Source organism: Phacochoerus africanus, chromosome 16, assembly GCF_016906955.1.
Source record: "Phacochoerus africanus isolate WHEZ1 chromosome 16, ROS_Pafr_v1, whole genome shotgun sequence".
Lineage (NCBI taxonomy): Eukaryota > Metazoa > Chordata > Mammalia > Artiodactyla > Suidae > Phacochoerus > Phacochoerus africanus.
The window spans coordinates 42,165,945-42,183,284 of NC_062559.1; the positions used below are offsets into that span (position 1 = coordinate 42,165,945).

Genomic DNA, 17,340 nt, shown 5'->3' on the forward strand with positions numbered 1-17,340 from the left:
CAATAAGACCCCAAGGCCAGAAGAGAACTGTCCCGTCACAACAGCATCAACGGGGCCTGAAATGAGAACCACAGGACAGCTGACTGCTCACACTTGAGGATTCCAGACACAGGGTCCCTGACTCACAAGCCACAGTGAGGTCAGTCAACAAAGAAACACTACTGGCCTGATAGGAAGTATCACTGCAGGGAGGGCTACGGACTGTGGTCCAGGGCCGTGGCTCAAACCTGATTCTCCCAACATCGTCCTCATTTCAGGGAATGCAACCCCATCTTGCAGTTGTTCAGCCAAAAACTTTGGAATCATCCTGGCCTCTTCTCTTTCTCTAACACAGCACATCTAATCCATGGGCAAATCCAATGAACTCTACTATGTACAAGTTTCCCTACTACCCGAAAATAGAGCATTCCTGTGAAACCTTCCCTAAGTCAAAATAAAAAACTATGTCCAAGGACTGAAATCATAGAGAATACATTATGACAAAAGTGGGAATAAGCTAGGCATCAAAAACAAAAAGATAACCAGAAAAATAGCCCAAATGCTTTGAATTAATTAATACATGTCTAAATAACCCATGGGCCAAAAGAATAAATTACAATGGTAATTAGAAAATATTTAAACTAATTTATGCGATTACACAATGTATTAACTTGCAGGATACAGACAAAGCATTACTTAGAGGGAAACCTGTAGCCTTAAAAGACATTACAAAAGAAGAAGACTGAGGTGGGTAGAAGATGGGAGAAATAGGTGAACTGACTATTGAGAAAAAGAAAGAAAGAAAAAGTTAAGAAAGGCCCAAAAAAAAACCCTCCCCAAAGCCTCCTGGTATATGTGCTCTGGCCGTTTTCTCCCTGGTGGAATGGCCATCACTATCACCTTCCCTACTTTACAGCCTTGTTCTGAGAGCCCAAGGAGCCACTCTGGACTAGAGGGCTCTCTGCAAAACCATCCACTGGCACAGCACACTCACCTGAGGGGTGACAGCTGGCTCCCCTGCCGCCGTTTGAACGCTCTTTCCAGCCTCTCCTGCATTGTCAGGGTATTCCCACCAGACAAGGAGAACTTCAAAGCAGTCCTGTCAGCTTCTGGGCCACTGTCCATGGCTGTACTGTCCTCCGAAAGATCCTTCCACCTGTCACTCCCCCTCTGGGGCAGCCCTTTGCCTGGCAAGTGAGGAGGGCTGCTGGGTGAGGTTCTCTGCTTTTCCGAGGGCACCTCGCTAAGCGGCCCCAGTGGGTTCCTGGGGATGGAGCCGGTGCTGGAAGCCAGGCCCTCCTGAGGGGCAGGACAGGCTGGGGTGTCGGGAACGGGTGGGCTCTCTTCCTCGGGGGGCTGGGTTGAGCTGCTCGAGGCTGAGGACCGCCTCAGCGAGCGTTTGCGGAGGGAATCCTGAAAGGGGCAAGGACAAAAGCACTGAGGATCCCCTTGGAGGGAGATGGGAAAACATCCCACTTCAAGCACTTACCCATCATGTTCCCCGCCCCAGCAATGTCACTCCACATCCCCAACTCTTAAAATCCTACCCACCCTTTGAGGAGGCTCCCAGGAGCTACCACTTATATAATGCTTTCAGGGCACCCCACCTGCACAAACCCCAAACTCATGCCTCCTTCCTCCTCCCACACCCCTCAGAGAAAGCAGGTCCTAGCTTCAGGCAGGACCACAGCTCCAGGGCAGATCTGTGTTCTAACTCCTGCATCACCATCTGCCAGCCATGTCCCCTATGGCAAGCCATTGAACTCTTTTGTCCTCACTTCTATCCCTTGTAATATATAACCTGTCCACCATCCACTACCTGTAACTTCTAAAATCCGAAACCTCTAAAAATGAACGTTTCTTTTCGAATCCTGTGGTAAATTCATTTTTAACTGTGATGAGGTTGATTGCAGTCTTTTTAAAGTGCAAATATTCATGTTTAGTTGCAGAAATGTTCTGCCTAAAGGGTGCTACTCTAAACCCTACTGCAGGCATTCCGTGGTACATTGGTTTAGGTACTGTATTTCCTTTCTGAAATTTTTATTTTATTTTATTTTTTCTCTTTGTCATCTTAATGATTTTATTTTATTTATTTTTATATAATGATTTTTATTTTTTCCATTATAACTGGTTTAGTGTTGTCAATTTTCTACTGTACAGCATGATGACCCAGTTACACATACATGTATACATTCTTTTTTCTCACATTATCATGCTCCATCATAAGTGACCAGATATAGTTCCCAGTGCTACACAGCAGGATCTCATTGCTAATCCATTCCAAAGACAATAGTCTGCATTTATTAACCCCAAGCTTTCCATCCATTCCACTCCCTCCCCCTCTCTCTTGGCAACCAAAAGTCTATTCTCCAAGTCCATGAGCTTCTTTTCTGTGGAAAGGTTCATTTGTGCTGTATATGAGATTCCAGATATAAGTGATATATATGGTATTTGTCTTTCTCTGTCTGACTTACTTCACTCAGGATGAGAGTCTCTAGTTCCATCCATGTTGCTGCAAATGGCATTATTTTGTTCTTTTTTATGGCTGAGTAGTATTCCATTGTGTATATCTACCACATCTTCCGAATCCAATCATCTGTCGATAGACATCTGGGTTGTTTCCATGTCTTGGCTATTTCGAATAGTGCTGCAATGAACATGCGGGTGCATGTCTTTTGTAAGGAAAGTTTTGTCCAGATATATGCCCAAGAGTGGGACTGCTGGTCATATGGTAGTTCTATGTATGGTTTTCTAATGTACCTCCATACTGTTCTCCACAGTGGTTGTGCCAATTTACATTCCCACCAACAGTGCAAGAGGGTTCCCTTTTCTCCACACCCCCTCCAGCACTTGTTATTTGTGGACTTATTAATGATGGCCATTCTGACTGGTGTGAGGTGGTATCTCGTGGTAGTTTTGATTTGCATTTCTCTAATAATCAGGGATGTTGAGCATTTTTTCATGTGCTTGCTGGCCATCTGCATATCTTCCTTGGAGAAATGTCTATTCATGTCTTTGGCCCATTTTTCAATTGGGTCATTGGCTTTTTTGCTGTTGAGTTGTATAAATTGTTTGCATATTCTAGAGATGAAGCCCTTGTCAGTTACATCATGTGAAACTATTTTCTCCCATTCTGTAAGTTGTCTTTTTGGTTTCTTTTTGGTTTCCTTTGCTGTGCAAAAGCTTGTCAGTTTGATTAGGTCCCATTGGTTTATTTTTGCTTTTATTTCCGTTGCCTAGGGAGACTGACTTGAGAAAACATTTGTAAGGTTGATGTCAGAGAATGTTTTGCCTATGTTCTCTTTTAGGGATTTGATGGTGTCTTGTATTACATTTAAGTCTTTTTTTTTTGTCTTTTGTCTTTTTGTTGTTGTTGTTGTCGTTGTTGCTATTTCTTGGGCCGCTCCCGAGGCATATGGAGATTCCCAGGCTAGGGGTTGAATCGGAGCTGTAGCCACCAGCCTACGGCAGAGCCACAGCAACGCGGGATCCGAGCCGCGTCTGTTTGCGTCTGCAACCTACACCACAGCTCAGGGCAACGCCGGATCGTTAACCCACTGAGCAAGGGCAGGGACCGAACCCGCAACCTCATGGTTCCTAGTTGGATTCGTTAACCACTGCGCCACGACGGGAACTCCTACATTTAAGTCTTTAAGCCATTCTGAGTTTTGTGTGTGTGTGTGCATGGTGTGAGGGTGTGTTCTAGTTTCATTGATTTGTATGTGGCTGTCCAGTTTTCTGAGCTCCATTTCCTGAAAAGACTGTCTTTTTCCCATTTTGTACTCTTGCCTCCTTTGTCAAAGATTAATTGACCATAGGTGCCTGGGTTTATTTCTGGATTCTCTATTCTGTTCCATTGGTCTGTACGGCTGTTTTGGTTCCAGTACCACACTGTCTTGATGACTGTGGCTTTGTAATATTGCCTGAAGTCTGGGAGAGTTATGCCTCCTCCTTGGGTTTTTTCCCTCAGAATTGCTTTGGCAATTCTGGGTCTTTTGTGGTTCCATATAAATTTTTGGATAGTTTGTTCTAGTTCTGTGAAAAATGTCATGGGTAAATTGATAGGGATTGCACTGAATCTGTAGATTGCTTTTGGTAGTATAGCCATTTTTACAATATTAATTTTTCCAACCCAGAAGCATGGAATATCTTCCCATTTCTTTACTTCTTCTTTAATTTCCTTGATTCATGTTTTATAGTTCTCCCTCACAGCTGCCAACAAGTATTAGTTATTGCTGTGCATCTTTGCCCCTGTCCCCACTTACTGGCCTTAACCTTTCCGGCCAGTAGATCAGGTGGTGCAGGCCATTCTTCCTTCACCTCTGATGTCCACAGACTTCTCACCTCAGTCACCTATATCTAGTAAGCAACCAAGACTTGTTTACTTTTTGAAATGAAGGAATTCCAGAAGAGTCAACTGAAATGTTCTCTCTCACAATCAATCATTAACTATTGAAATGGGAACTCACATTGTTACCAGAGAGGTGAGGGACTTGGGGGAGGGCACAAAAATACACCTGCCGGACTTTTCCTGGGTTTAAAATTTGGGGCCTCTCCACTTTTCCAGAAATAATCCCAAGCCAAATGGTAAAGCCTAAGCTGGAAAAAGAACAGCTAATTCTGTCGTGTTCCCTCCTGGAGGAAATTACTAGGCACTATAAACCTCCTCCAAAAGCCACCCAGGGCATCCCTTGCCACAGAGCGAGGGAAACATTAGTCACCATTCCCAAGGAGACCCAAACTTCCGGCCAAGGGCAGGGAACCCCGCCTCTTACTCATCCTTCAGAAGTGCAGAGCTGCTCTAGCAGTAAAACATGATGCAATACCTAGGAAACCTTGGCTCTTTTCTTTTGAGCAACCATTAAGTATGGCTGAGGTACTCAAAGGCCCACAAAACACCTTCCAGAAAACCTGGGGACTTTCTACTTCAATGTTATTCACAGGATTCAGATACCCCAGGGGAAAGGACACCTCCAAGAATAATCACTTTTCTTTTGGGGATAAGTTTGCAACAATCTCTCGGCAGGAAAGTAGGTCCAAGTCACCTCCCTCCACCTCAGTTATGAAGGGGTCTGAAGTGCATGGACCTGACAATTGGAAAGTCTCAGTAAGAAAAGACCCTAGCATTCATTTGGCCCACCAGTTCTCAACATGTGGGCCACCAACTTTAAGGGTCCATCCCCAAACCCTTTCAGAGAGCTCAAAACTCTTCTCATAATAATAATATAACATGATTTGCCTTTTGCACTGTGTCAACATTTGCCCTGATGGTACAAAAGCACTGGTGGGAAAAACTGCTGACCCTTAGCATAAATCAAGAGAGCAGTACCAAACTTTACTAATACTTGTAATGAAAATAAACAACTAGGAGTTCCTGTGTGGCTCAGTGGGTTAAGGACCCAGTGTTGTCACTGCAGTGGTTTAGAGTGTTGCTGTGGCATAGGTTCAATTCCTGGCCTGGGAACTTCTGCATGCCGCAGGTGCAGCCAAAACAGATAGACAAACAAAAAGTAAAAATGCTAATTTCTCTTAGCAATGTCTATGCCACAGCATAACAAATATTAATGGTATTCATCCTGGACTCTACAGAATACACATCTTTAATATTCTTTGTGACAAAATAGGTAGTGTATATAAACACTCTGCAGGACGCAGGGGATGAAGGTTGTCACTAAAAAAAGCACTTATGAAGCCATCTGAGTTGTGAGCTAAACTTGCTATTTTTTTCATGGAACCACTGACAGATGAACTATGGTTATTCTGACTTGGATATCTAGCAGGTATTTTCTTGAAAATAAACTGAGCCTGTCACATCAAGGGAAACAAATGATATATCATTGCAGATTAAATACAAATTAACAGGTAAAAATCAGAATTGGGAAAAATTTGTGTTTGCCACTATGAACTTGAAGGCTTCTCAATACTTAAAAACTTCCTGATGAGTTGAGTGGTAACATCAATAAATGTGATTATTTTATGTATTTTTTCATATAATGACATGTATCAACATTCGGAAGATCTAGGTAACTTAGTAAAATGACAATTTCCACATGACGGATGCATCATGTTACTAAACCATGCAGTGGTAAAGGATTCATTGAGAGTGCAAGATAAACTTACGGAAACTGATAAAGTACAAAAAGTTCATTGGCATGATTTCAGATTCCACATTTAGAAACTACAGCTTGTCTAGCTTTGGTGCAGTCTTAAAGAATACCCTGAGTTTTCTGAAAAGGCTATTAAAATACTTTTCCCTTTTCCAACCACATGACCATCTCTGAGCCATGAAATTCCAGATCTCAAAGGGAAATCAGATACCCGGTCTAACAAATGAGACTATGGCCAAAAGGATTTTTTGGACGGTCCAAAAATCTCTCAAAATGTAGGCAGAGGCAGGGACAAGGTCCACTGTTTGCTGTCCTAACTCCAAATGAACTGGGAGAACAGTACTGGTTCCTACAGCCACACCCACATCTAAACATGCAGCTCGAGAGGGCCGCAGTGACAAGCCATGGACACATGAGATCTATTTTTTGTTTGCTTCAGCTCCCTGATTTGACTGATACTACTGTTTGTTTTATTTTCCTTTTTTTTTTCTGTTTGCAAACTCCTTTTATGTTCATTCTCTCCTTTGGTTTAGTTTTCCACCTGAGGGGATCCTCCCACCACTGTCCCTCCCTAAGGGAGACTATAAAACACTGGTGCTACATTTTTAGAATTTTTGTAAAGCAGAACTAAACTATAAGGATTGGGGGTTTTTTTCTCCCTTTTAACTCTTACGCTTTAAAAAATAAAAAAGATGTTCTCTAAACTTGGATGGGTCCCCTACTCCTGAATCACAAGCTAAAGCTGATAGATGTGTTCTTATTCACCGAAGGAATGTAAAACCATGGCAACCACCTGGTGACAAGACAGGTAAACTGAGGGCAAGGAAGGAGATGAAGGCTGCCTATGCGTTGACAATAGAGCCAGGGAGAAAAAGAAGTGTTCTTCCCATCCTGTCACACAGGTCCTCCCTTCTTCTTGCTGAAATAAACCACACAGCCCCTTAAGCTCTGCCCAGCTCTCACTTTTTTGCTCCCATAATAACAATAAAAGTACCAAACCCACCTGTGGGGAGCTGGCGATGGGCCCGGCCATCATGCCTCGGAAAATCAGGCCAGACTTGGGCCTGATCTTCTCGCCCATCCTCTTCGTGTCCAAGACAGGCTCTGATGACTGAAACTTGTCCGTCTTCTCCCAAGCAGGAGTCAGAGGGGGCCTTTCACCTGGGACAGTCTGCACCGGCTTACTTTGGTGTGAAGGCCTTCTAGATGACACAAAATTACCCAGTACATCCCCATCAAGATTGCTGTGTCTGCGAAAAAGGGGTATTTCCATTAAGACAGATTCTCCAAAAGGAATTGCTAGCAATGATAAGAAACTCTACATTCATCAAGCACCTATAGCAAGCCCATTCACAAATCTGTGGTGATTTCTAACCAAATAATGCTTTATCATTAAAGGTAAGGAACAAAAAATACTTTCATCTCAGGGCAAGTCTGGTCTACAAAATGAAACAAAGGAACAAGAAACAGAGTTGATGACTGGTGACAGGATCCCTCGATTCCTCAATGTAAAGAGCATCTTCGTTTCTTCCAGACCCCAGCAATTAAGGAAAACTGTAGCCTGTCAATACAGTCGTCCCCCTCGCCTCTTACCGCAGATACAGGGTTCAGAACTATTCACAGTGCCAGGCACCCTATGGGGGCCTTGGGACATATCTCCTGTGGACAAGGGGGGGACTACGGTATGGTCATGAGATGGATTGAGCCCAGTTACTGCACACCACTGGGAGTGGTGGATTGAGATCTTTGGCAAACTTGGTGTCCCCGCCTGTTCAGCTAAGGTTCAGTAAAGTTAGGCATGCCAGTAGCTTCTTTTTTGGGGTTGCCTGGCATTGAAAGAGAGAAAGAATAAGAAAGAAAAAAAGGCTGTGAGTGTGTGCACGCGTGAGCATGTGTTTGTGTGTGTGTGTGTGTGTGTGTACAAAGGTGAGAGAGCAAGAGACAGTAAAAGAGGGTAAGAGGCAATGAGAGCAAGCAAGGAATGAGAATGAACAAGAAAGAGAAAGAGACCCACCAAGAGAAACAGGTGAAGAGGAATCCCACCTGTGGTCACTGAAGAGAGCCCAGCACTCCTCCGACACAGGCTGGGCTGGGGTCGACCACTGGACTCTGGCCTGAAGGGGCATCGACATCTACTCGGTGCCACGCTGCTTACCAAGCACCAGCTCATGCATGACAGAAGCGGTCATGTGTGCTATAATTTCCTCCTTTCTAGCAGAGGAAAGGCCTGGAAGCAATCCCAGGAAATCTAGAAGGGCTTCCAGAGAGGGCAAAACCTCAGTCTAGAAGAATGAATAGGCAGGAGGTAACCAGGAGAAGGCCCCAGGTATTAGCATGGCAGGTAAAAGAAGGACATGCTGAGGTGAGCAAGGAGGCTCTGGTGGAAGGGGCTTTGCAAGTTATCCTAAGGAGTTTGGACTTTATCGTAAAGGCTGCAGGAAGTATCTGAAGGCCTTTCAACAGGGGAGCAGCATGGCCAGAATTGTTTTGTGGAAATCTCACTCTATCTTAGGTCAAAGGTGCATCTAAGGAGAAAATGAACAAGATGAGTGAAGTGACCCTGGGACTTAGCCAGGGATGAACAGAGGCCGCTGCCATGAGGGCAGAGAAAGGGCGGAAGAGTTCAGCATCATTAAGAACACAAAAATGCGCAAATGTTAGACAAGGAGGAGTCAAGGATAATATCCAAGTTAGTATCTTGGGCAACTGGCCAGAACTCAGAAGCTTCAACCTCAGCACTGCTGGCTTTTTATTATTTCAGAAATATTTAATTTCCTAGCCAGGCAGTACGTGCCTTTGCAGGAGGAACCGCCTTTTTCACAGCACCTTCATTACCTTTCATATCTCAAGTCTTGATTTAATTTTTTAGTGATTCCCCGTCTTTTAGCAGCTTGACATCCAGATCCTAAGTTTGGTTACCCACGGGAAAGGAAATGCTTTTCAACAGAGCTGGAAGGAAACACCCATTCCCAGGAAGTTAGACACACTGGTAACTACATGTGGTATGTGAAGGTTGTAACTTAACATAACTACTTTGCATAAGTATAGATACATTGTAAAGTACAGATACAGCAAATCACTATGTTGTGTAACAGGAATTAACATAGTGTTGTAGGAGTTCCCCTCTGGCTCAGCAGAAACAAATCTGACTAGTACCCATGAGGACGCAGGTTCGATCCCTGGCCTCACTCAGTGGGTTAAGGATCCAGCATTGCCGTGAGCTCTGGTGGAGGTCACAGACGCAGCTCAAATCTGGCGCTGCTGTGGCTGTGGTGTAGGCCGGCGGCTATAGCTCCAATTCAACTCCTAGCCTGGGAACCTCCAAATGCCATGGGTGTGGCCCTAAAAAAGAAAAAAAATAAGTGTTTTAGGTCAATTATTCTTCAAAAACAAACCAACAAAAATAAAAACGATCAGATTTGTGGATATGAGAGGCAGGGGTGGGCAGGAAGAGGGTGAATTGGATAAAAGTGGTCAAAAGGTACAAACCAGTTATGGGATAAATAAGTACTAGGGATACAATGTACAACACGCTAAATATAATGAACACCGCTGTGTGGTACACACAAAAGTTGTGAGGAGAGTAAATCCTAAGAGTTCTCATCACAAGGAAAAACTTTTTTCTTTTTTGGTTCTTTTGTATCTATACGAGATGATGGATGTTCACTAGACTTCCTGTGGTCATCATTTCATGACGTATGTAAGTCAAATCGTTACGCTGTACACCTTAAATGTATACAGTGCTGTATGGCAACTATATGTTAATAAAAGTGGAAGAAAAAAATAACTTTTCCAAATAATAGAGGTCCAGTCAAGAATGCCAGATCAGAGAGAGGACAAGATGGCGGAGGAGTAGGGGGACACGCTCGCCCTCTCCCACAAACACAACGAAAAAAAGCACATCTACAGAATAAATGACTCGCACAGAACAGCAACCAATCGCTGGCAGAAGAACCTAAACTCCAATAGCGGCAAGAAGTTCGTGACATTACGGGGCAGAACAGGAGAAAAGAGGAGAGTGAGAGAAGGTGAATCCAAGCGGGACGGGCGCTCCCGAAAGGGAACTGCGGAGGAGAAAGGGATCCCGCACCCTGGAAAGTCACCTACACGGGGGAAAGATCAAACGAACCGGAGGAATCTCCAGATGCAGAGAAGAGTGTAGCAGTAAGTTGGAGTACGGAAAATCCGATCAAGAACCGAACGGACCATCTGAACTACGGGCACAGTCACCAAAAACTGAGACGCCTGGGTGGGGGCTGGGCACCGAGACCTCGCCTCCGAGGGTTGGTCGCAGAGAAAGGGCCTGGGGACACCTAGGTGGGGGCTGGGCACCAAGACCTCGCCTCCGAGAGTTGGTCGCCGAAAAAGGGCCAGGACTGGGTGGGGCTGGGCAAGAGTCCTCGGCTCCAGAGGATAGTCCCCGGCTGGGGGGGGGCGGGCGGAGCGGAAACTGCTGGGAGGTCTAGAAACCATTTGACGCGGGCAGAGACTGCCTGGGGACTAGAAAAACAAAGCTGTCGCGAGGAAGGGAGCAATACTTAGGGGCGGGAAGTGGAAAGCCGCATCAGAGGGAACTGGGAGAAGAGCCGGTCTGCGCCCGTGCTGGGGAGGGGAGAGAAGAAGGGGTGGGTCCCATAGAATACCCCCATGCCACAGCAAGCTTACAGGCCCTCTAGCTAGTGACTGAAAGCTGTGCTTCCCAGTGCATCCCCTCCCCCACCTCCGCCACCCCCACGCTCTGCCGAACCTGGGGCTGCCTGCCATCCGGAGGGGGTGGCCTCAACAATTGCCTGAAGCCTACCACCGCAGGGGGCTGTCCCTGCACAGGCCTGCTTGCCCTTTGGAGGGGCTACACTTCCGCAGAGTAGCAACAAACACCACCAGCCCCTGGAGAAAAGTCCTGCAGCGGAGAGAAAACCTAGAACAAGCCTAGCCAGGCAGTGAATAGATCTGCCTATATTCCGGATGGTTTTCTGAGTCGGGCTGCCCGGGGAGGAGCCTCTTCGGTTTCCAATGGCTGCTACCCACCAAGCCCCAGGGGGTGCCCTAGTGGATCAGCTGCATAGGACTGCCAGCTCAGGCAGGACCCCTGCAGCCCAGAAAAGCTGCAACAAGCTCGGCCGAGCCGGGAGAAAAGATCATCAGACGGTCTCTGAGTCGGGCTGCCCCAGGGAGGAGCCTCTTGGGTTTCCAGTGGTCCTGCTACCCGCCCAAGCCCCTAGGGGGTGCCCCACTCCCGAGGAATAGCTGCTCAGCACCAATCAGCCCCCTAGAAGAGCCCCTGCAACAAGCTTGGCCAGACTGTGAAAAGATCTGCCTACATTCTCAGGCCATCCTTCTGAGTTGGGCTGCCCTAGGGAAGAGCCTTTAGGTTCTCAGTGACCCAGATAGTGCTCCAGCCCAGGGGGTGCTGCACTCCTGAGGAACAGCTGCCCAACACCACCAACCCCTGCAAGAACCCCACAGCCTAAAAACACCAGAGCAAGCTCTGCAGCCAAGTGAAATCTGCTACCATCGTGGTGTGGACCTCCCAGTCCTGTCTGCCCTCAGGAAGTCCTCCTTTGCTTAACGAAAACACTGTTAGCCCCATCAACACTCCAGAAAGCCACACTGCAATCAAAAGATTGACCACCCCGCCAGCCCTCAGGAAATATTCCACGGCAGTGACAAGGCAAACATGCCCGTAACGGAGAGTACAACTTCCTCTCCGGAGGAAGAAACAAAGCAGACTGAAAGTCTTCCCACGCCCCCCCCACGCTCATTGGGTTGTTCACAACCCCACCCGTAATATCCACCACCCCGGTGACCTCTTACCTTTATATACCCCACGTCCATGTTTTATTCAGACAACAGTATCCCCCTTACCCCTGCCGTCTGCAGACTCGTTTTTTATAGTTCTCACAGAGTACTACGTCCGTTTGCCGTTGGGCAACTATGTGAAGCTGCCCCTTCCACCCTCTTGCCCTCCCCCCCCCCTCTTTTCCCTGAGATTACCGATCCGTTCATGCATGCTTCACCACCCTCCTCCAGCCAGGACTAGCTAACCTTCCCTGGAACGGCGGCGTCCCTCTCCGATCAACCTCGAATCCACTGCGAAATTCATTTGCGCCCCTTTTGACCCCCGCCTTTTCTGAACTATTTTTCCTTTTTTCTTCCCTCCTTTAATTTTCCGTGTTGCTCCCTAGTTTTTTTACGTATTAGTTTAGATTCCCCTCCCCACGCCCCCCCACCGACCTAATGTCCCCCCACGATTAGACACGAACTCAGGCTAGGGTAATTTGACTAGACATAATCGGTCCCATATACTTTTTGTGACCTCTAGCCTTTCAACCCTCCGTTCTTACCCACCCGATTTTATGGACAATTACCTTTGAACATCACCACTAGATAAATGTCGGGTATTATTGATGACCAGATCAAGTCTTACCCAGTTGCGACTATGGGTTCATATACACGGGCCAATCTATGTCTAACAGGACTTGCCCACCCGAAGGAGTATTTTGTATACCCCCCCCCCCATTCAACCCCGATCACCCAGGGACTTTTTTTTTTCCTCTTTGTAGTTGGGGATCACTCTTAAATACTTCTGTTTGAGCAATCCTATCGTGGTATTTATTCCCATCCCCTATTTGTCCCAATTGTTATTATTGTTGCTCCCGTGTTGTCTCTGGCTTTCGGCCTTTCATAGATTACAACGATCCCCTTTAGAATCCCAACGCTATTGGCCTTTCACACAACTTCCACTTTGACCCCACTTCCCACGACCCCCCCACCCCCAAGACATAGCATCACCAACCCTCAATATTGCCACCCCTATAGTTAGTGTAATTGACGTAGTTTTTTATTTTCGCTCTCCCACACATTTTTCCCCCCGTGTCTATCGATATCAGATGGAACATGTGCCGGCACTTGTTATTGCCCTCTTCACCCCGCCCCTTGGTGTTGTACTCCTGGCCTCCCGCCAGTCCCCACGAAGACCATTATTTTTTTTTCTTCTCAGGCTCGCACCCACCTGTCTCCTATCCCTCACCAGTGTGTGTTTTTTGTTCCACTATTCTTTTTCCCCGTCAGCGCCAGCTGGATTTTTCGGGCCTATTTCTTTCCGGCCCCCTCTCCCCCGCCGGTTTTTTTTTTTTCCTCCCCCCCTTGCCTTTTTTTTTTTTTTTTCCTCCCCCCCCCCCTTTCTCCCGCCTTGTCCCCTGTCCCCCCGCGGCCCTCCCCCCTGTTATGCCATTCGAGCGATTACTATTTTTTTCCCCCATTTTTTTTTACGTTTGCTCACTTTTTATGGACTATTAGTTACACGCACCCTCGCTACCCCTAGCCCTCTCTCCGCACCCCCTAAGGCTCAGGACTCTCCCTTCCTTTAGAGAGTCCCCTACCCGCCGTGGGCCGTTTATGTATACCCCTTGACTTCCCAACCCCCCGATTACCTTTCCTCACCCTACGTCCATCCCTGCCCCTCCCACTAGTTTAGTCCCCCTGGTTCAAAGCGCTTTTATCCTCTTGTCCAGGGCCCTTTCCACCACCCAAAACGTTCTTTTCTCCCCCTCTTTGCAACGCGCAAGTGCACGGACAGGCTTTTTCACAGCTTTCCCCATGTTTTATTGACACTACGCCCCCAATCACTAACCACCTCGTACAGCAGCGCCGAGGACCCGCCATTTGACTTTTTTGTATGGTCCTGCGGTATTGTCCCGCTACCGTCCCTTTCGAGCGCCCCTCCTGCACCTCCCGTCTAGTTGCTTTCAGTTGTATACCGCTATGTCCTCTTCCCTACGTTCTATACCCCCCTGGGTGTGTGCCACTGCATTTATTTTCACCCCACAACCGCACCGCCACTCCGGCCAACCCTCCACTCCAACTGCTCTGTCTCCAACTTTATGCCAACATTGATTATTCTTTGCTGTTTCCGTGTCTGGGTGAGTGTAATGCTCTACTGTGTGACCCCTACAACCCTTGGGTTGTTTTTTGTCTTGTCCGGTTTCCTCTTTTACATGTCCACTTTCCCAAGCTTCACCACCCGTCAGGTGTTGAGCACACGTCCGATTTACGGATGGCGCCCTTATTTACGGTTATTTTTTTTCACACCTTTTTTTCACCCCCAATTTTTGGGGATATGGCTTTTTTTGTCGCCTACTTAAACCCCCCCCCCCCGGGCCTACCAACCTTGATGCCTCCCCCTTGACATCCCCATTTATTCCCCCCTTTTTTACTGTGCCCCTTTTGCAATGTGTTTGGCTAATACCTCACCAGACATTGTTTTAATTATATCTGTATCGCACCTTTTTGACCCCTATTATCCCCTATGTACGCCCCCCCCCTTTGGTAGATTCCCCCCCTCCCACCACTATCACTGTCCCCCAAACGACATTGGTAAGAACCCCCGGTCACGGCTTATCTACTTAACAATTTCCCCCGGTGTTATACCCTCCCGATTGCCGTGTCCTTGTTGTGTTCCTTCATGAGCCCCCCCCCCACCCTCTGTCCCGTTTGCTCCCCCCCTTTTTTTTTCAGGCTCTTTTGTACGCTGTTGTTGTCACCCCATAACTTTACCACCCCTCTTTTTCTCCTCCACAGCCTTTCTCCCTTGTTTTTGTTTTTCCCCTGCGCTACTGGTCTGTTGTGCGCTTCATTTTTAAGTATTCCCCTACCTGGTGTCCCGCCACCATGCCCGATCTTTTTTTCCTTTTGTCCCGTGCGGATTGTAATTAGCACTGTAATTCAACTTTTTCCTGTCTCCACCCGATCCCCGCCCGGTCGGCTTGATGTGTTGTCTCTATGAATTGTTAGCGACCCGAACTCCCAACTCGTGTTTCACTCCTTCCGACGCCTTCCCGGTCGCCCCGACACACTTGCCCCACCTTCCTCTAGCCTGTGCTTAGGCCTCAATTAATTTGTGTCTTACCTCTTACCCTAGTTCATCTCCTGTGAATTCCCGGTTCGACTTGCGCTCCCCTAAGGTGTTTTGGAGTCTGACCCACATCCCCTCCTGCACATTAATGTTATTACCGCCTCGATCCTTAGCCCGCATTATATGAGCTATCCTTTCCCCAGGTGCCAGTGGCTTTTATTGATTTCCGCGACCATCCTTACCAGATTCTTGACTCCCCGCCCCCCTTCCTAATGATATGCCCACAGATATTTGTTTGTTTTTTCGGTGGTTTTGTAATTTGTTTTTATGTGACCCCTGTGTGAGGACAACATGTCTTAACCGGTGGTGGTTTTGTAAGGAGTTTTGTTGCGCAATTTTTCAAGTTCGATTATGTAGATTTTTTTATGTTGTGCAGTCGGTTTGGTGTCCATTATATTTTTCTGTTGGTCACCTACCAAACGTTTGTGACAACTTTGGTTGTCAACTTACGAATGTGGGGGTCTTGCGTTTTCCTTATACATCCACGGAGGGAGGATGTTACTATCGTCAACATATATGCCCCAAATACGGAGCACCCAGATACATACAACAAATATTAACAGACATAAAGGGAGATATTGATGAGAATACAATCATAGTAGGAGACCATTACTACCCCCTCACATCAATGGACAGACCTTAGACAGAAACCAATAAAGCAAAAGAGATCCTAAAGGAAACAATAGAAAAGTTAGACTTAATTGATATCTTCAGGACACTACATCCAAAAAAATCAGAATACACATTCTTCTCAAATGCTCATGGAACATTCTCAAGAATCGACCACATATTGGGACACAAAGCTAATCTCAATAAATTTAGGAGCATAGAAATTATCTCAAGTATCTTCTCTGACACAATGCCATGAAATTAGAAATCAACCATGGGGAAAAGGAAAGAGAAAAAAAAACTACTGCATGAGACGACAAACAACATGCTACTAAAAAAACCAATGGGTCCATGAGGAAATCAAGAAGGGAATTAAAAACTACCTTGAAACAAATGATATGAAGACACAACCATTCAAAATCTATGGGCTGCTGCGAAAGCGTGCTCAGAGGGAATTTATAGCATACAGGCCTTTCTCAAAAAAGAAGAAAGATCCCAAATTGACAACTTAACCCTCCACCTAAATGAATTAGAAAAAAAGAGAACAAAAAAGCCTAAAGTCAGCAGAAGGAAGGAAATTATAAAGATCAAAGAAGAAATCAATAAAATAGAGACTCAAAAAAACAATAGAGAAAATTAATAAAACCAAGAGTGGTTCTTTGAAAAGGTCAACAAAATTGACAAACCCCTAGCCAGACTCACTAAAAGAGGAGGAGAGAAAGAACCCAAATAACCAAAATTATAAATAAAAGGAGACATCACAACGGAACAGAAGAAAAACGGATACAGCAGAAATACAAAAACCATAAGAGAATACTATGAACAACTAGATGGCAACAAGTTTGACAATCTGGAAGAAATGGACAATTTTCTAGAATCTTACAGCCTGCCAAAACTGAATCAAGTAGAAACAGACCAACTGAACAGACCGATCACTAGAAATGAAATTGAAGAGGTCATAAAATCACTCCCTACAAATAAAAGTCCAGGACCAGATGGCTTCACAGGTGAATTTTATCAAACATATAAAGAGGAATTGGTGCCCATCCTCCTTAAACTCTTTCAAAAGGTTGAAGAAGAAGGAATACTCCCAAAGACATTCTATGATGCCACCATCACCCTCATTCCAAAACCAGACAGAGATACCACCAAAAAAGAAAACTATCGCCCAATATCATTGATGAATATAGATGCAAAAATTCTCAACAAAATCTTAGCCAACCGAATCCAACAACATACCAAAAAAATTATACACCATGACCAGGTTGGGTTCATCCCAGGTTCACAAGGATGGTTCAACATACGCAAATCAATCAGCATCATACACCACATTAACAAAAAAAAAGTAAAAAATCATATGATCATCTCAATAGACGCAGAAAAAGCATTTGACAAAGTCCAACATCCATTCATGATCAAGACCCTCGCCAAAGTGGGTATAGAGGGAACATTCCTGAATAGAATCAAAGCCATTTATGAGAAACCCACAGCAAATATAATCCTCAATGGGGAAAAACGGAAAACCTTCTCACTCAAATCTGGAACAAGACAGGGATGCCCACTCTCACCACTGCTCTTCAACATAGTTTTGGAAGTCCTAGCCATAGCAATTAGACAAACAAAAGAAATAAAAGGCATCCATATAGGAAGAGAAGAGATAAAACTGTCACTGTATGCAGATGACATGATACTATACATAGAAAACCCTAAGGACTCAACCCCAAAACTACT

The 17,340-nt window shown here is 45.8% G+C and overlaps 1 protein-coding gene across 1 annotated transcript in view; it reads right to left on the reverse strand.

The window, feature by feature from the left end:
* The window catches only part of MINDY4 (MINDY lysine 48 deubiquitinase 4), a 113,645-nt gene that overhangs the window by 83,512 nt on the left and 12,793 nt on the right, over positions 1-17,340 (reverse strand). Inside the window, exons 4-5 of the mRNA XM_047762902.1 lie at positions 7,090-7,336; positions 974-1,392 (exon numbers count right to left, since the gene is read on the reverse strand). Of these exons, the coding sequence (XP_047618858.1) occupies positions 974-1,392; positions 7,090-7,336 (666 nt within the window). The remainder of the gene's footprint in view (positions 1-973; positions 1,393-7,089; positions 7,337-17,340) is intronic.